At 41.6% G+C, this 20,641-nt stretch overlaps 1 protein-coding gene across 1 annotated transcript; it reads left to right on the top strand.

Annotated features, from left to right (window-relative positions):
• Positions 1 to 1,065: 1,065 nt before the first annotated feature.
• On the top strand, positions 1,066 to 20,008 carry LOC149445922 (macrophage migration inhibitory factor-like). The gene is made up of 3 exons (XM_089653208.1): positions 1,066 to 1,224; positions 15,501 to 15,673; positions 19,814 to 20,008. Exons 1-3 carry the CDS (start codon positions 1,117 to 1,119, stop codon positions 19,878 to 19,880), a joined length of 348 nt encoding a protein of 115 aa, XP_089509334.1. The 5' UTR covers positions 1,066 to 1,116; the 3' UTR covers positions 19,881 to 20,008.
• Positions 20,009 to 20,641: the final 633 nt, after the last annotated feature.

Here is a 20,641-nt window from a genome sequence, read left to right as displayed (position 1 = left end):
TTTGTTAAAGATTGGACTTGGGGCTGGAAGGATAGGTTGGAGTCCAGAATGACACCCAGTACTCTGGCCTGCAGGGCGGGTTTGATGGTAGCGTTGTTGGACGTGACGGAGAAATCAATGGGGGGTGGTGTCCGGGCTGGGGGGAAGACAAGAAACTCGGTTTTGGAGAGGTTCAATTTAAGGAAATGGAGCGACATCCAGTCTGATATGTCGCTCAGTAGGTGTGTGATTCGGGCTGAGACCAAGGGGGTGAGGTGGGGGGTTGAGAGATAGATTTGTGTGTCGTCGGCATAGAGGTGGTAGTTGAAGCCGTGAGAGTGTATGAGTTGGCCAAGGGAGGAGGTATAGATGGAGAAGAGAAGGGGCCCGAGGACAGAGCCTTGAGGGACCCCAACAGAGAGGGGGAGTGAGGGGGAGGTGGTAGCATTATAGGTAACGCTGAAGGAGCGTTGTGACAGGTAGGATGAGAGCCAGGAGAGAGCAGAATCTCTGAGGCCGAGGGAGTGTAGTTTTTTGAGGAGGAGGGGGTGGTCGACTGTGTCAAAGGCCGCAGAGAGGTCAAGGAGTAGGAGCACTGAATAGTGGCCATTAGCTTTGGCGGTTAGCAGGTCGTTGGAGAGTTTGAGTAAGGCAGTTTCGGTGGAGTGTAGGGGACGGAAGCCGGACTGTAGGGGATCGAGGAGGTTGTTGTCGTTGAGGTGAGAGCATAGGCGGGTGTAGACTAGGCGCTCAAGGAGTTTAGATGTAAATGGGAGCAGGGAGATGGGTCTGAGGTTGTTCGATATGTACACATGCGCAGTTACAGAAGGGATTTCTTGAGTATATGATTAGTTTTTATGTTGTGCTGCACGTTTATGTTTTTTAATAGGTGTGTGAACACACGGCAATGAATAGCAGCAACAATATGTGTATATATATATATAATTTCATTTCCACACACATTTTATATTCGTCAGGTAGCTCGGTGGTTTTTCCTCGACATACAAGGAGCTGACTGCTGTACTTGACCAGCAGAGGGGGCGGTAGGCGCGGGCAGCCTGGTTGGCAGGAAGGGACTGGCTATCCCATGTGTTGTCTACTCTCTGCACCTCGTCTGATCGCCTGCACGGAGACATCATGCCCACCTTCGAGCTCTTCACTAACGTGCCAAAGGATGCCATTCCCGAGGACTTGTTGTGTAGTCTGACCGAGCAGCTGGCCAAGGCCACGGGCAAGCCGGCAGAGGTGAAGTGTGATGAATAGAGCTGGGTGGGAGGGGCGGCTGGTACCCGGCTATGGAGGGCGGGATGAGGGCCATGTCATGCTGCTGTGTGTGTCTCATTCATCGTGCAGCTGCAGGCCTGGGCCCAGAGGAGCAGATGTCAGCTATAGTATGTGTACATGGCCACAGATTACTGTATATCCCATCTGATGGGGCTCCTATGGTGGCCATGAACGCTTCCAGAAATGATGGATTTCTTTTCCCATCTATCTCTTCTTCTGATAGCAATAATCGATATTCAACAACCCGTTCAATTGGTATGCCATACACAGGAAAGATCATTTCTGTATCAATAGTTAAAGGTGTATTAAACCCAAAAATGTGATATATTGCCACTTACCAATTTTAAGGAAATGGCTCATTCCTATCACCAATTATGAGATGTGGGAGCTGCATTAGTTTTCCTCTGTTTTCACCTGATGGTCTGGCCAGAAACATTTCTGTATTAGTGAGAAACCACTCTGGATGAAGGAGCACAGCAGACTGGGGGAAAGGGAGTGTTAACCACTTTGAGTGCCCGTTTACATATATGCAGATTTGAACCGCAACCAATCTGCATGACGTGAAATAACATTGCGATCTATGGTGCCTGTTAACATATGTCCGGTGCAGATTCAGTGCGGTTTTAAAAAGTAATGTCCGATTTCTGAGCAGTGGATTCAGGTTCATGTACGGATTACAGGCTATTGACTTCTATGGGAACCATCTCTAAACCTGACATGTGAACAGGATAATCCTGAGCTGATCCTGTCCTGAACCTGATGTAAACCGGACATGAACCTGTGAACAGCTACTGTTGGTTAGCTGTGAAACCTGAGCTTCAATCAACACCGCATATGTGCAAATCAGCACTAAAGCGATACTAAAGGTTCCAGGTTTTTTTTTAATAACAAACATGTTATACTTACCTGCTCTGTGCAGTGGTTTTGCACAGATCCTCCTCTTTTTGTATCCCCTCCCAGCGCTACTGGCTCCTCCTTCCTGTCAGGTGCTCCCATAGCAAGCAGCTTGCTATGGGGGCACCCAAGCAGGTACGCTCCCACGCCTTCCGTTCACATACAGAGCTGCATCTCGACCCCTCCCTCTCTGTCTCCTCATTGGTGTACTGGCTGTGATTGACAGCAGCAGGAGCCAATGGTCTTAGCCAATGGGGATTCAAAGACTCAGGACAGCAAAGGCTCTCTTGCACATCACTGGATCATGATGGGACTGAGATATGTATTAGGGGGGGAGCTGCACACAGGTTTTGTTTTGTTTTTTTTTACCTTCATGCATGATGGTAAGAACCTTGAGCCTTTACAACCATTTTAAGACCAAGCCAAGTCTAACATTTTTTTTGTTTAGATTTAAAAATGTATATTATTTGCTATAAAATTTCTTTGAACCCCCAAACTTATATATCTTCAAGTAAAGGACCTAGAGAATAAAATGGTAGGTGTTGCAATTTTTTCGCAGCAGCTATTCAAACGCAATTTATTTTTTTGCGGGGGGAATACCTATTTCATGAATTTTAATGCACATAATATAATTCCCAATTGTTTGGTAAAATGTAAAAGATAATGTTATGCTGAGTAAATAGATACCTATCATGTCACACTTTAAAATTGTGCATCCTTGTGGAACGGCGACAAACTAAGGTACTTGAAAATCTCCATAGGCAATGTTTTAAAAGCTTAGAGCTCCACAGGAGTTCTGGTGCTAGAATTGTTACTCTCACTATAACGTTTGCAGCGATCCCTCAAATGTGGTGTAAACACTGTTTACATATGTGTGCATGACCTACATATGTGTTCACCTTTGCATGTGCACAAGGTAGGCAGGGGGCACGTTAAACATTTTTTATGACCTATTATTTTTTTAGTTTTACACTGTCCCTTTAAAAAATTTTTTATCCCATCTATTGTTATCACAAGAAATGTAAGCATCCATTGTGATTGCAATAGACAGAGACAGGTCCTGTTTACGGAGAGATCTGGGGTCTGTTAGACCCTAGATCTCTCCTTCCCCCTTGAAAGCTCAGACCGTTTGGATCCAAAGCTTTTCGTTGCCGTTAAACAATGGCCGAAACCAGAAGTGACAAAAACTATTTATTTTCAGTTTCGTACACCATAGAGATGATCGGAGAGGCACCAGAGTGCAGCAGGAGGGGGATGACCCCTTCTGCCACCTGTAAAAGCAATCCAGTGACAAGTTAGCTGGCTTTTATAAAACACAGAATCACCAGCCCTAAGAAACCATACTGGCATGATGCCTGAAGGTATCCTCCCAGTTGCCCATCTCAAACTGCTGCCATGTATATACATATTGCAGTCGGTAAGTGGTTAAATGTACTAGCAGATTTTAATACAATAACAATTTGAAACAAACTCCAGTTCACACAGTTACAGCAAACCGGTTTTTTTTTTTTTCCTTTTTTGATGAAGGTTTTACATGAAGTGGTAAATGGTTTTTCTTATCCATGTAAACTACACTGCTGGAAAGCTTCAGCTTTTGAAAAACAGCAGGTTTTCTGGCTGATTCACCAGATGAAAATAGAAGAAAAAAGAAAACTAATACAGCTAGTGGTGCACCAAAATGAAAATTCTGGTACCGAAAATTCAAAATGCACTTTTTAAAAATGAATATATTTTTTTTTGGAAAAAAATACACTTTGATTAAAAAAAGCAATATATACCCCAATTTTATTGTAAAGTATGAAAGAGGATGTTACAGCGAGTAAATAGATACCCACGGGGATGGGGGCACTTTAAACTTTTTTTTAAACTTTTTTTTTTTTTGCACTGTCCCTTTAAAAAAAAAAAAAAAAATGTAATCACTTTTATTCTTATCACAAGAAATGCATGCATCCATTGTGAAAGAAATAATTAGTGACAGGTCCTCTTTATGGGGAGATATGGGGTCAATAAGACCCCATATCCCTTCTCTGCAATGTAAAGCATTGGATCAAAAAAAAAAGCATTGATCTAGTGCTTTAAAAAAAAAAAATGGAGGGAACCGGAAGTGACATCGCTCTGGTCCTCCAAGGGCATAGAGATGAGTGGAGGCCATCTTTCCTTCACTCAATGCGATCAGTTATTTTCTGTTATGGGCGATCACCACAATTTGATTGAATCTGGAAATTGATCAGAAGGGAAGTTATGGCTATTCAAAAATTTTAAACATTTGATTGTTTGGATCGAATAACAGATTAATTATATCAAAGTGTGTATTGCCACTATAAGGCACTCCATACATGTTACAATCTGAACATACAATCAATAACAGATTTGCTAAAACGTCGAGGGCATTAGCCTATCCAGTTATTCTGTAATCAGTCAGACAAGTCCTTGTACTGCAGTTGGTGGTGGCTCTGACGGAGATTGTAATGTGTTTGGTGAGCTGACAATCGGTGATGGCAATTATCAGGATTTTGGGTTACAAGGTTGGGAGACCCTGTGTTACCTCTTGTTCCCTGCTGAGTAAAGGTGGCAATAGATGGATCATAATTTGGCTGGTCCCTGCTGAACCAGCAATCCATCTATGGCTGTTCTGTTCAAGAGCAGTCAATCTAGTGATCTCCTCAAAAAGGAATGTTGGGAAATCTTGTGTTCGGTCAACGCATGCAGCCATTCGTCTACAGAGCTGATCAGTGTATTTTGACAACAGAGGAGTCCCACTGTCTGAATACAATAGCTCAGAGGGGAGGGTTCCTTTGTCCACCTCAAATGTGTGGATGGGGGAATCCATTTGTTTCTTTGATGACAGATTTAAAAAAAGAAAAAAACAAATCTGTGGCCAGCTTACATCAATAAGGTGATATCGTATTTAAGGGCCAGTTCACTCCAGACGTGTTCCGGATGCGTTTTTGCTTACAGTTCACACCATACTCTGTTCCGGTGTGTTTTTTGCTATGTTCCAGTACAGTTCTGTGCAGAAAAAATTTAACATGTTCTACTTTTTTTTTTTTCTGCACCAGAAACTGGAAATGACTGCACTGGTGTGAACTAGTTCCATTGGAATACATGGAAAACCCTGTGCATGCATTTTTGATACAGAAAAAAAACACACTGGACTGCAGCTAGTGTGAACCAGCTCTAAATGTATTCAACCTGAAATGTTTTATTTCCAGTTTTGGGGAGGGTTACAACTGGTGTCCCTGTTGTTGAAACATGTACAGTTGTCTTTGGGAGAGATGGAGAGGGAAAATCTCTCACTGGAGACACCTGAGCAGTGACAGATATTGGGTGGGATTTCCTCTTCTTTGTTTTGTGACTTCAGGGTGGGGTAAACTAAACAATGGGGCACAGACTACCATAAATCTAACCAGAAAAAGGTTTTGGCTAGAGTGACACTTTAAATCTTGGCATTATTTAATGCGTACCAATCCGCAGGGAGTGTACGCTTTTCTGACTACAGTGCTGTTAATGCTTGCTGCACCAACATTGTTGTTAAAGATTGATGTGTGACACCGATAGGGACTGGTTGCCTGGGGGTGATGGACAGGATATGTAATGTAGACAGTAGCAGGATTACTGGAAGGACTGAATGTCAGCACATTCACACTTCCCTTGTCCCATTAGATCACTGTGAAAATGTGATGCTAGAATAAATCTGCAGCTCTAGTTTATTCATTTTTACTATCTGCAAATTAATTGTCAGTCTGAGCATGTGCTGCCTGGGAATCTGTTAGAGAAGAACTTAACCCCCCCCACACACACACACACATAATTTTTTTTTTTTTTTAACTCGTTTAAATTTTGTGCATCATTGTCTTCAATTCTGATACTCCCCTGCTCTTTGTATCCAGCGATGTGCTGCTGTGATTTGCTTTTCTTTTGACTCGGCCCAGGTCTTGTGCTTTCATTGTGGTCCTCCACAGTCATCAGGAACTGGCTGCTTCTTCTCAGTTCAGGCATTGAGCACCCAACGATGCATGACGCTCCAATCATTGGCTGCTCCACTTCTGAAGCCTCCTGAGATAAGTAACAGGGATATTCCAGGAGGCTGCGGAAGCAGGGACACTTCATTCGCACCTAGGCAAAAATAAATAAGAATAAATAAAAATCTAGAAAAGCCAAAAAAAAGTCCCGGTGCAGCGGATTGTGAAGGTCTGCTTTAATTCACATTGTTTTAGCCCTTTCGCTCCCATTGTTTGCACACATTTAAAAATTCATTTTAGGCCTGAAGATTACACAAAACCCCCAAACATTATATATTTTCTGAAAGCAGACACCCTAGAGAATAAAATGGTGGTAGTTTCAATTTTTTATGTCACATGATATTACTGCAAATGTCTAGGAAACACAAAATTTAAAGTAACATATAAAAGACAAAGTTGCACCAAGTAAATAGATACCCAACATGCCAAACCTTAATGTGTTACTAAACCCACCACAGTGAAATCAGTCTATTTATGCAGTAAAGCATGCTTGTTATACTCACTGTGGAACCTTAGGGGCTGATCCTTTGCATTGTGTAAAAACATTGTTTGATCCTGACTTCTCTGATCCTCTCCTTCCAGTGCCCCCTTCTTATCTCCTGATAAGACACATCATGTGGAGACACTTGGCATAGGCTCAGTTTGGTGTGTATTGCCGGAGAGGTATTTTTTTTGTTTTTTTCTTGGGAGAGGACATGTGATTTGCACAGGGCCAATTAGCACTGTCCAGACATAATTCAGGGGTTCTGCATCCTCCTAGAGCAGAATGAAAACTCCTCCTACAAGCTTTAACATGTGCTCTTCTGGACACTGATAGAAGTCACAAGACTGCTCTAACTGCTGATGAGAAAAAGTATTTAGCAGTTTATATTTACTAAAATAATTGCACTTCCATGTTCTGTGTACTGTGGGAGATCAGATATAGTGAATACAGGGTCCTGGGAGACCGGATATAGTGAGTGCAGGGTCCTGGGTTTCGTAACACTTTAAATTTGTGTGCGCCTCTGAAATGCTGACAAACTTCAGTACACTATATTTTCTACAGGCGACGCTTCAAAAACCCCTATAGGTCATCAGTTTAGTGTTATGGGGGAGGTCTTATGCTAGAATTATTTCTCTCACTCAGGCGTGCACAAAGTCCCCTTGGTGATGATTTTTTGCTGACAGGTTCTCTTTGAGGCATGCAAGGTCTGAAAGACACTGCATGTCTCCTCTGGGCTCCAGATCGCATTGCAATATATCTGTGACAGCCGTGACCCGGAAGTGATATCATACACGTTGCCTTCCGGGTCACAGAAAAGAGAGCGTCCACTCTCCTCTCTCCCCTCCACCTGTTGGCACCTGCCATGGCCCTGCCCAGGCCCGCAGATTGCCAAGCGGGGCCTGGATACATGAGGGGGAGCAGGGGGAAGGTACTGGGGGCTGTGGAAGCATTCGGGCAGCAGCGCAGAAACCTGACTGCTTCAACCTGACAGGCAGGAGTCTGCCTGTCAGTTTTATACACACCAGATTGTGTCTAAAAACTGCCCACTGTCAGGTCTGTACGATGTACAGACCTGGCGGCGAAAGGGTTGAAGCTGTGAAAGGTGCTTACTTGCCTTTAATCGCTTGTGCCCAGACCAATTCTGGCATTCCTCTGCTACATGTAAATCAGCATTTTTTGCTACAAAATTACTTAGAACCTCCAGACATATATTATTTTAAGCAGAAGCCCTAGAGAATAAAATAGAGGTATTGCAATTTTTTATGTCATGCGATTTTTTTTTTTTTTTTTTTTTTTTTTTTTTTTTCAAATGCTAATTTTTTTGTAAATACAGGTGAAACTCGAAAAATTAGACTATCGTGCAAAAGTTCATTTATTTCAGTAATGCAACTTAAAAGGTGAAACTAATATATGAGAGACTCATTACATGCAAAGCAAGATAGTTCAAGCCGTGATTTGTCATAATTGTGATGATTATGGCTTACAGCTCATGAAAACCCCAAATCCACAATCTCAGAAAATTAGAATATTGTGAAAAGGTGCAATATTCTAGGCTCAAAGTGTCCCACTCCAATCAGCTAATTAAGCCATAACACCTGCAAAGGGTTCCTGAGCCTTTAAATGGTCTCTCAGTCTGGTTCAGTAGGAATCACAATCATGGGAAAGACTGCTGACCTGATAGTTGTGCAGAAAACCATCATTGACACCCTCCATAAGGAGGGAAAGCCTCAAAAGGTAATTGCAAAAGAAGTTGGATGTTCCCAAAGTGCTGTATCAAAGCACATTAATAGAAAGTTATGTGGAAGGGAAAAGTGTGGAAGAAAAAGGTGCACAAGCAGCAGGGATGACCGCAGCCTGGAGAGGAATGTCAGGAAAAGGCCATTCAAAAGTGTTGGGGACTTTCACAAGGAGTGGACTGAGGCTGGAGTCAGTGCAACAAGAGCCACCACACACCGACGGATCCTGGACATGGGCTTCAAATGTCGTATTCCTCTTGTCAAGCCACTCCTGAACAACAAACAACGTCAGACCTGAGCTAAAGAAAAACAGACCTGGTCTGTTGCTCAGTGGTCCAAAGTCTTCTTTTCTGATGAGAGCAACTTTTGCATCTCATTTGGAAACCAAGGACCCAGAGTATGGAGGAAGAATGGAGAGGAATACACTGCAAGATGCTTGAAGTCCAGTGTGAAGTTTCCACAGTCTGTGTTGATTTGGGGAACCATGCCATTTGCTGGTGTTGGTCCACTGTGCTTCATTAAGTCCAGGGTCAACGCAGCCATCTACCAGGAGATTTTGGAGCACTTCATGCTTCCTTCCGCAGATGAGCTTTATGGGGATGCTGACTTCATTTTCCAGCAGGACTTGGCACCTGCCCACACTGCCAAAAGCACCAAAACCTGGTTCAATGACCATGGGATTACTGTGTTTGATTGGCCAGCAAACTCACCTGACCTGAACCCCATAGAGAATCTATGGGGCATTGCCAAGAGAAAGATGAGAGACGTGAGACCGAACAATGCAGAAGAGCTGAAGGCCGCTATTGAAGCATCCTGGTCTTCCATAACACCTCAGCAGTGCCACAGGCTGATGGCTTCCATGCCATGCCTCATTGAGGCAGCAATTGCTGCAAAAGGGGCCCAAACCAAGTACTGAGTACATATGCATGCTTTTACTTTTCAGAGGTCCGATATTGTTCTATGTACAATCCTTGTTTTATTGATTGCATGTAATATTCTAATTTTCTGAGATTGTGGATTTGGGGTTTTCATGAGCTGTAAGCCATAATCGTCACAATTCTGACAAATCACGGCTTGATCTATCTTGCTTTGCATGTAATGAGTCTATCTCACATATTAGTTTCTCCTTTTAAGTTGCATTACTGAAATAAATGAACTTTTGCACCATATTCAAATTTTTCGAGTTTCACCTGTATACAGTTTAATGAATTTTAGCGCACACAAACACAATATAACACTCAATTATTTGGTAGAATATAAAAGATGATGTTACGCCGAGTAAATAAATAACATACACGTCATGCTTTAAAATAGCACACATCCGTGGAACAGCCACAAATGATAGAAATAAAGAAAGATAGGTGCAGCGTAAAACCGTAAAATTACACCACATTCATATGTATACGGTGCTATTTGTACCAAATGAAGATATAAACACACAGTTTAATATGTGTGAGAAAATGTGAAGGCTTGACTCGGAAAGGTCAGTAAAACAAATAGTGAAATCCATCTTCGTCACTAATAAGTCCTTGTGATGTGTCTTCGTGCTGCAATCATATAAAATGCGCACTCACCAGATGCACATGGAATTTGTGCATTAAACATAAATTCTCTGCGGGGTCTCCTTTAAGGTAGATCTGCCAGCCAGGAATGTGGATTCTACATCCGGACACCAGCCTCTAGTTCAGCTCCTCTTCCTCTGGGGGCTTACACGAGAAGTTGGCTTAAAGCCAAGCCAACGTTCTGGTGACTCGTCTGAATTGTCCGGGCAGTCCTGTTCCCCGTCACATAGCCAGCTCTGTGATACACATGTGACATTATCGTGACATACAAACTCGCCTGGGTCACACAATTGATGCTAAAGCCACAGGACAGCTAGATCCTTTCCAACTTCTGCCGAGCACGCTCCAGTGAATTCTACAGACCAGATCCTAGCTCAACAAAGATTTCAGATGTAGCCCCCCCTGCTATTCCACTGCTGGAACTTCAGTGACTGTGCAGAAAACTTCAACAATCTAACCAGAGAGGCAGAGCTTCTCAGGCTTAAAGACTCCTCCTGCAGCGCTAGACCAGACCAGGACTGCTTCCTGCAGTCACCCTTGTGGACTGGGGGGCCTAAAACATTTTTTCTATTTTTACACTGTACCTTCACATTTTTGTGGATCACTTTTATTGCTATCACAATAGATAAACAACATCCTTTTTGATAGCATTGGCCATGACAGATCCTCTTTATGGAGAGATCTGGGGTCTTCTAGACCCCAGATCTCTCCTCTGGCCTCCAAAGCAGCAGATAAAACCAAGATTGGTTTGATGTGCTGCTACATAAACCTGCCAATGACTTGTAAACGAAGGAACTGAAACCATAAGTGCTGAAATCCCCGTCACTTTCAGTTTCCTGCCTCACCCAGTGGGTGGAAGAAGATCAGTCTCACTGTGTTGGTGAAGCCGATGGTGCCAAGTGGCATCCTTACTAGGCTTTCCAATCTCTGGGGAGAGCCCAGTAAAGGTGGTGTAAAAAATAATGCAGTAGTTTCTGCTAGAATTACTGATATATGGAAGGGAATCACCGGCTGCAGTGATGACTGAGATATCACCCTTTTAAACCAGCAATGTACCGCTACATCGCTGGTCTTTAAGTGGCTCTCCGTTTTGACCGGCTCTCCATTGTAGTAAACTGAAAGCAATGACCTGACATCACTTCCAGTTTTCTCAGAAGTAAATGGCGCCATTTAAAAATAAAAGCATTGAAAAACACTGATCTTGGTGTTTTGAATGCTTTTATGTGCACAGGGGTATTTTGGGTGTTATAGACCCCAGATCTCTCCCTAAAGAGTACCTGTTATGTGCCTATTGCTGGCACAACAATAAAAGTGATTTAAAAAATTAAAGCAACAGTGTAAAAATAAAAAAATTTAAAGTGCCCCCATCCTCACGTACAAAGGTAAATGCGCGCGCCAGTTCTGCAAACCGTGATCAACCCACATGTGAGGTATCACCACGAACGGCAGATCATAGGCACCATACCTCCTGTGTAAATCTGAAATAGTAACCTTAAAGGCTTTTAAAGAAGAAAACAAGTAGTTTGTCACAGGGGAGAGCCATGTAATATAAAAATTTTAACGATAGATCTATAGGTGCTGAGCAATCAACATGTAACTTGAGTTTCCATATTGTAAGACCAATGACCGCTTTGCCATCTATTCCCTGGCCCCCCTGTGTAGTTCACTTTCAGTGAGTGGTGATAGAATTATGCTGTTGATCACTGTTGTTGGAGGACATGGGAGTCTTAGACTCCCAATCTGAACCACCCACTGTAATTGTGTTGCTTGACTGACAAGCCAGAAGATGCCTATCCACGCCTGTGTTCACAGCAGTGACATCCTTGATTATTTAGGCCTCTTTCATATGGACTTAATCCTTTACTGATGTTTCTATGCAGGATCTTGGTGGCAGAAAGATCCTGAGTGAAAACATGTCATGTACATAAGGACCTTGCATATGTGTGCGCTAATATGTATACATACACACATGTAAAATCCTTCTTCATCCTCTTCTAGCTGTAGTTTAAGCATATGCGCATGTATATATTTGCATGAACATGTATGCAGGTAAATTACAGCACTCAGAAACAAGCTGTGCTTTTCACCCCTGTGCAAGAGGCTTAAAAAGCGAGTTTTGCCAAAACTGGTGTGTAAGGAAAGAAACAAAAAAAATCAAATTTTTACTGTTTCACTTCGGGTTCACACTGATGCGGTGCAGCACATCGCATGTGATTTGCACAGGAAGCCCACTGCATTCCTGTGCAAATCGCATGCAGTTTCTGTGCGATGCAATTTGAGCCATACATTTTGTGCAGGAACCTTTTTTTGTCTGCGCTAGAATCGGATTGCATGAGTATTTACACATCGCAGCGCATTTTGCGAACTGTATTCGGGGTGTTTACTTAAAATACACACCCGCAGCAGTTTGTATAAACAGGGTACGATTATGATACGATGCGGAAATCTCACAGAAACCCATGCAAATTCCGCACCTCATTAGTGTTAACATAGGCTCCTAGGAAAAGATCTATTGGTGAGGTTTTTTTTTTTTTTTTTTTTGTTCTTTTTGTCACAGAGTTCAGCACTTTGACAATATTTAACTTTTGTAACCTTTATACTCCTTTTTATCAGTAATCTCAGTGACAAATAAGTACAACATACATGACTTGTACTCAAAAAATCAAAAATAGTTCTTTTTTATCAATATAGTTAGAAAAAAAGTAATTAGACTTCATCTCTTATAGCTACAGTATGTCACTTTATTGTTGGATGGATTAGATAGGGAATACCTACAGGAATGTAACTATATCACTGGACAGTGGACTGGGTTGTTGTGTGATCTGCTTGCATACGTAATGTACAGCGCTGAGTGAACTATTGGCGCTTTATAAATACTGTATAATAATAATAATAATATATTGTACAATAATACTTTGTAACGTACATCAGAGCAGTAACATATGTTCTGTGGGGCTGAAAGAGTGAGATCCATTGATTCCCCCATCCATACTGAGTGCCATGAGTAGAAGAATGTCATCTGCTGGCTATTTTGTTCTGGGGAAGGGAGATTAAAAAAAACCTTCTTCTTTGACCTGCATGGCCAAAGTATGTTTAAATAAATCTGTTGTGACTAATAACTAGAGATTCAGAATAATGGCCAGGTAACCTGCACCTTCTGAAGAAGTCAGCGTGGTGATCTCCACGTTTCTCTCGACTGGTATTCCAGCAGGACCATTTACATTTGTACATTATGGCAACGCTCCATGCATGCGTTTTAGCACACTGATATAACACATGACAGCTCGTCTGCTATCTGTGCTGATCATTGTGAATGGCACCCTAACACATTGTATAGTAGAGCACAGTACACCATAACACGCATACCATGCATTGTGGTAGTCTGCATTTTGGAAAAAAGGGTCAAACTGTGATTTTTATATATATATATATATATATATATATATATATATATATATATACAGTTGCAAGAAAAAGTATGTGAACCCTTTGGGATTACGTGGAGTTTTGCATGAATTGGGCATAAAATGTGCTCTGAACGTCATCTAAGTCACAACAATAGAAGAACACAGTCTGCTGAACATAATACTACACAAACATTAGATGTTGCCATGGTTTAATTGCACATAACATGTAAACATTCACAGTGCAGGGAGGAAAAAGTATGTGAACCTTTGGACTTAATAACTGGTTGACCCTCCTTTGGCAGCAATAACCTCAACCAAACGTTTCCTGTAGTTGCAGATCAGACCTGCACAATGATCTGGAGTCATTTTGGACCACTCCTCTTCACAAAACTGTTTCAGTGTAGCAATATTCTTGGGATGTCTGGTGTGAATCACTCTCTTAAGGTCATGCCACAGCATTTCAATCGGGTTGAGGTCAGGACTCTGACTGGGCCACTCCAGAAGGCGTATTCTGTGCTGTTGCAGCCATTGTTTTGTTGAATGACTTGTATGCTTTGGGTCATTGTCCTGTTGCATCACCCATCCTCTGCGGAGCTTCAGTTGGCGGGCAGACGTTTTCCTGCAAAATGTCTTGATAAACTCTGGAATTCATTTTCCCATCAATGACAACAATCCGTCCAGGCCCTGAGGCAGCAAAGCAGCCCCAAACCATGATGCTCCCTCCGCCATGTTTCACAGTGGGGATGAGGTTTTGATGTTGGTGTACTGGGCCTTTTTTTTCTCCACACATAGTGTTGTGTGTTCTTCCCAAACAACTCAATCTTGGTTTCATCTGTCCACAGTATATTTTGCCAGTAGTGCTGTGGAACATCCAGGTGCTCTTTTGCAAACTTCAAACGTGCTGCAATATTCTTTTTGGACAGCAATGGCTTCCTCCGTGGTGTCCTCCCATGTACTCCATTCTTGTTTAATGTTTTCCTTATTGTAGATGTGTCAACAAAAATGTTAGCATGTGCCAGAGATTTCTGTAGGTCTTTAGCTGACACTCTGGGATTCTTCTTTACCTCATGCAGCATTCTGCGCTGCGCTCTTGCAGTCATTTTTACAGGACGACCCCGCCTAGGGAGAGTAGCAACAGTGCTAAACTTTCTCCATTTGTAGACAGTCTGTCTTACCATGGACACATGAACATCAAGGCTTTTGGAGATACTTTTGTAACCCTTTCCAGCTTCATGCAAGTCAACAATTCTTGATCGTAGGTCTTCTGAGAGCTCTTTTCTGCAAGGCATGGTTCACATCAGACAGTGCTTCTTGAAACCAGTAAACCCAAAACAGGTGTGTGTTTTTTAAGGGCAGGACAGCTGTCAGCAACACATCCAATATCATCAAACTGATTGCAGTCAAGGTTGGCTCACTCCTGGCTCCAATTAGCTCTGGGAGAAGTCATTAAGCTAGGGCCTCACATACTTTTTCCTCCCTGCACTGTGAATGTTTACATGTTATGTGCAATTAAACCATGGCAACATCTAATTTTTGTGTAGTATTATGTTCAGCAGACTGTGTTCTTCTATTGTTGTGACTTAGATGACGTTCAGAGCACATTTTATGCCCAATTCATGCAAAACTCCACGTAATCCCAAGGGGTTCACATACTTTTTCTTGCAACTGTATGTATATATATATATATAAAATTTTCGTTTTGGTGCATTAGCATCCCATTCTTGTTAATAGGACTGCTTTATTGCGGTACACCTTAAAGCATGCCATGTTGTGCATTAACACACTGCAACGGATTGCTTTAGTGTGAATGGGCCCTCAGGTAAAGTCCAAGTAGGTTGTTTCACTTGTGTGTGGTTAGTAAGTAGAAGCTTCGTAACCACATAATGTAAATTTCACAAGTTTTTCAAACAATATCATGAAAGCCAAATCTTTAGATTTCGCCTTTTTAGTATTGCATGGGGAAAACCTTTTGAAACTGAACGTTTTCCATACTTATTAGTTGTGATAAATAGTCCGGGTGGAGGTGGAAATACTTCTTCATTTTACCTTTTTGGTTTATCTATATAAGATTTGATTTTTTTTAGCCTTCATTTCATTTTATGCCCTGGCTTGTTTTTTGTTTCCTTTTACAGTACATTGCTGTGCATATTCAGCCAGATCAAATAATGAGCTTTGGTGGCTCCACAGAGCCTTGTGCTCTTTGTTCTCTGAAAAGTATTGGCAAGATTGGAGGTCCACAGAACAAGACTTACACCAAGTTGCTAAGTGGTATACTAAGCAGTCGTCTGCATATCTCCCATGACAGGTAAGTCGTCTGGTCATTTTATGCAGTACTAGTCACCCTAAAGAGACCCTGTCACCACCTTAAAAATTTGTAGGAAAAAGGAACAAAAAATCAAGTATTTTAGGTGCTTACTTGCAGTGTTTTTCTTTTCCATAAATGTTTTATTCACTTGCAATGTGCCTTTTGAACTTGCTCAGGAATTGACACTACATAAAGTGTCAATTAAATAGCATATCCCTCTTATTCTGAGAGCATCTAATTACTCTGTGCTGGCCCAGCTCCTTCATCCCTCCAACACCCACCCACTTGCTTCCTTTTGCATAGCTGCCAGGAAAAGTGTGAAAGGGAATACTTAGAACAGCCTTGTTTCAACATTGTGATTGCTTTTACCTGACAGCTGACAGTCGGCTTCTTAAATTTACATGCAATACATACAGTCAGGTCCATAAATATTGGGACATTGACACAATTCTAACATTTTTGGCTCTATGCACCACCACAATGGATTTGAAATGAAACGAACAAGATGTGCTTTAATTGCAGACTGTCAGCTTTAATTTGAGGGTATTTACATCCAAATCAGGTGAACGGTGTAGGTATTACAACAGTTTGCATATGTGCCTCCCACTTGTTAAGGGACCAAAAGTAATGGGACAGATAATAATCATAAATCAAACTTTCACTTTTTAATACTTGGTTGCAAATCCTTTGCAGTCAATTACAGCCTGAAGTCTGGAACGCATAGACATCACCAGACGCTGGGTTTCATCCCTGGTGATGCTCTGCCAGGCCTCTACTGCAACTGTCTTCAGTTCCTGCTTGTTCTTGGGGCATTTTCCCTTCAGTTTTGTCTTCAGCAAGTGAAATGCTCAATCGGATTCAGGTCAGGTGATTGACTTGGCCATTGCATAACATTCCACTTCTTCCCTTAAAAAACTCTTTGGTTGCTTTTGCAGTATGCTTTGGGTCATTGTCCATCTGCACTGTGAAGCGGCGTCCAATGAGTTCTGAAGCATTTGGCTGAATATGAGCAGATAATATTGCCCGAAACACTTCAGAATTCATCCTGCTGCTTTTGTCAGCAGTCACATCATCAATAAATACAAGAGAACCAGTTCCATTGGCAGCCATACATGCCCACGCCATGACACTACCACCACCATGCTTCACTGATGAGGTGGTATGCTTAGGATCATGAGCAGTTCCTTTCCTTCTCCATACTCTTCTCTTCCCATCACTCTGGTACAAGTTGATCTTGGTCTCATCTGTCCATAGGATGTTGTTCCAGAACTGTGAAGGCTTTTTTAGATGTCGTTTGGCAAACTCTAATCTGGCCTTCCTGTTTTTGAGGCTCACCAATGGTTTACATCTTGTGGTGAACCCTCTGTATTCACTCTGGTGAAGTTTTCTCTTGATTGTTGACTTTGACACACATACACCTACCTCCTGGAGAGTGTTCTTGATCTGGCCAACTGTTGTGAAGGGTGTTTTCTTCACCAGGGAAAGAATTCTTCGGTCATCCACCACAGTTGTTTTCCGTGGTCTTCCGGGTCTTTTGGTGTTGCTGAGCTTACTGGTGCGTTCCTTCTTTTTAAGAATGTTCCAAAAAGTTGTTTTGGCCACGCCTAATGTTTTTGCTATCTCTCTGATGGGTTTGTTTTGTTTTTTCAGCCTAATGATGGCTTGCTTCACTGATAGTGACAGCTCTTTGGATCTCATCTTGAGAGTTGACAGCAACAGATTCCAAATGCAAATAGCACACTTGAAATGAACTCTGGACCTTTTATCTGCTCATTGTAATTGGGATAATGAGGAAATAACACACACCTGGCCATGGAACAGCTGAGAAGCCAATTGTCCCATTACTTTTGGTCCCTTAACAAGTGGGAGGCACAAATGCAAACTGTTGTAATTCCTATACCGTTCACCTGATTTGGATGTAAATGCCCTCAAATTAAAGCTGACAGTCTGCAGTTAAAGCACATCTTGTTCGTTTCATTTCAAATCCATTGTGGTGGTGTACAGAGCCAAAAATGTTAGAATTGTGTCGATGTCCCAATATTTATGGACCTGACTGTATGACATACATTGTTGACAGCCAAAGGATTAATGCTATGAACCAAGATTGATGAAAAGTATTCCTAGCACACCAGTACTTAGGAATCGCCTCCGAAATTTTATTTTGAGTCCTCATTTCCCTCCTAGGTGCCCATTTGGGTTTTACTGCTCTGTCCTTTGTATTTTTTCACATGCATCGCTTACTCGATATATTCTACCATATTACGAGATACTGTATATTAGAGGCATGCTAGTTGAATCATGTGCTGTGTACTGTTAATGTACATTTGCATTTAATACATATAAAACAATTGGTGCGCTAGTCTCTCTTTGTATTATAATGCTATGATCCAAGCACTGTATCCTTTGGAAACACAGGCAAGCCCTGAGTTCATTAAAACCATGATAGGGGAACAGCTTCTGTCACCTGGTGAACGGTACTTGCAGGTAATGTTTTGAACTGGTTTCAGCAATGTGTTTAATAAAGGAGGAGGTTGCATTTTTTTTGGCATGGTGAGAAGTATTTTTCCACTCTTTGGAAATGAAATCTTGGCTCTTACATCTGCAGCTTCCAGGGCTTGTCCCCGACCCTGTCCCCCCCCCCCTTTGTACAACTGAAATAATAAAGAGTCCGTTTACACAAGTTCTGCCAGGTCCAGCCACCCACTTGTGCCTGTTTGATGTGAGGCAATCTTGCCTGGACACACAGCTGTGGCAAAGAGGTGAATGTGAATTAGAAAATAGTGGGAATTCCTGGGCCATTAGTTACTGGTCAGGTCCAAGAGGAGACGACATGGCAATTGAAAATAGGACACAGGTAAGTTCACTCACAAGGAAAAAGATGTGGTCACTGCTCATTATCTCAAGTTCTGGTTGGCATTAGTTGTGCGCCAAAATGAAAATTATGGACCGAACCCAAAAATTCAGGATGCACTTGGCCAAAATCCGAAATGAACAGTTTAAGAAAAAAAAAAATTATATATATTCAACTTTTTAATTTCATGATTTTTAAATGACTGATTGTAAAAAATGCAATCCAGTACTGTAAAATAACTTTTATTGAAAGTAACACAAAATAAAATTAAATATGTATAAAATTAAAAAACTTAAATAGAGGCGGTTTTGCATTGAAGACAATAGGGAGTGATTGTACAATAAAGTCAGTGGGACACGATTTTGCATTGCAGTCAGTGGGACGCAATTTTGCATTGAAGCCAATTAACATTATTGGCACACTTTTTTTTTATTTTATCAAACAACCGTATTTTCGGACAATAATTTTCCACATCTAATATATTGGTGCATCACTAGTTGACGTCTTTGTTGCTTATGTTGAACTCTGAGGTATTCCCCAGCAGTTGACATCAGGCATATCCAGTAGAGGGGTAGAGTAGAGCCAGTTGGGGACTGGCACTGGGTCCATTTCTGCAAAAAGATAAAAAGTCAGGCATTTTTGAGGGGTGATGCAGCTGGAAAATAAGATTGCCTTTGCTTGCAATTAGGTGGATTGGATGACGCCATTTTGTACGAGATGCCCAGTTTTTCAAGGAGAGGTTTCATGGTTCTGCATATCCTGTAAATATTGAACAGCAAATAGGCAAATAAATCTGTGTTCCGTAGAAATTCATAGTGCCTGTACACCATGCCTGTTGTAGGATCTCTTCCTTCAAAGTGTATGAATGAAGATGGCACAGAATGTCTGTCTTCAGGTCTATCCTGAAAATCTGTGCAGCCGCACCACCCACACAGAGGATTGCGGACCCGCCGGCGGGTGCTATTAGTTCTAATGGCACGCCGCCCGCACTGGAAAACACAACCGTACTGGAAACCTCGGTTCACGTGCGGGCTGCATTTTCAGAAGTGCAGGGACTTCTTCCCTGTGTGTCAAAGGCACGGGATTCCATTCAAATGAATGGGCTCTCGTGCCTACGCAAAACACGGTCCGCATGGTCGCATATATGTGAACCAGGGGTTAGAGACTTCTCCAACGCCTGAAGGTGCAGATTACCGTAAAAGGCTCACCACTTGCATATAAATTGACTTTGTGTTACTGATGATTTTTTAATAATGTGTTAAATATTTTGCGGTTTCTTTTTCCTTTAGGGTTTACATCAATTTTTATGATTTAAATCCTGCTTATGTGGGCTGGAACAATTCTACCTTTGCTTAATTCTGTCTCAGTTGGTGTCTCTGGCTGGATAAATCTGCAACCATCACAACGGAATGACAAGACTTCTTTTCTGTAATACATTCCCTGTTAAATAAACTGTCTAATGAAATAAAGTGATTTGTTCTGTATCTGTAATATTCCTGAGACTGTATTTTTAATCTTAACATAAAAGCATGTTCCGAGACGTCATTTTAAACAATACTTTCAAAAAGTTTTACCCGATGATCAACATAATATCAAAGTAAATTACATTTTCAGTAGGAAACGGAATTTACAATTTTTTTATTTTTTTTTCTTCTTTTCTAGCAGTTTTTTACATGGGCATACCTTTGGCTCTGTGTTTTAATATATATTAAGGATGAAACCTTTTAAAATGTTTACACAAATATTGCATATTAACATTTTGTGGGGATTCAGTCTTTTATTATTCCTCCGAGAACCTGCTGAACAGTCTGTTGCAATAAGCCTGTTATTACATATGCCATAGTTCAAGCCAAAAGTTACACAACTGAATGACCCATCTGGTATTAACAGGCTCAGTCTGCAGTTTTCCAGAAAAACCTAACCAGATTGGTATGGCTGTGCTGTCTCCTTAATTATCCCATGCTACTTTATGAATCCTTTATCATTTACTAATAAAACAAAGTTTTTAGATATAGGTATAAAATTGACCCATTTTACTATGGAATTCTGTGTTTGCTTTGTGTTAAGAATTTTTCCTAGCATGATTGACATCTTTTTCCTTAAAGTGATACTAAACC

The sequence above is a fragment of the Staurois parvus genome, unplaced genomic scaffold (assembly GCF_062004578.1).
Source record: "Staurois parvus isolate SC_StPar_1 unplaced genomic scaffold, SC_StPar_1.0 ptg000704l, whole genome shotgun sequence".
NCBI classification, from domain to species: Eukaryota; Metazoa; Chordata; class Amphibia; order Anura; family Ranidae; genus Staurois; species Staurois parvus.
This window is presented reverse-complemented; position numbering and strand designations above follow the sequence as displayed.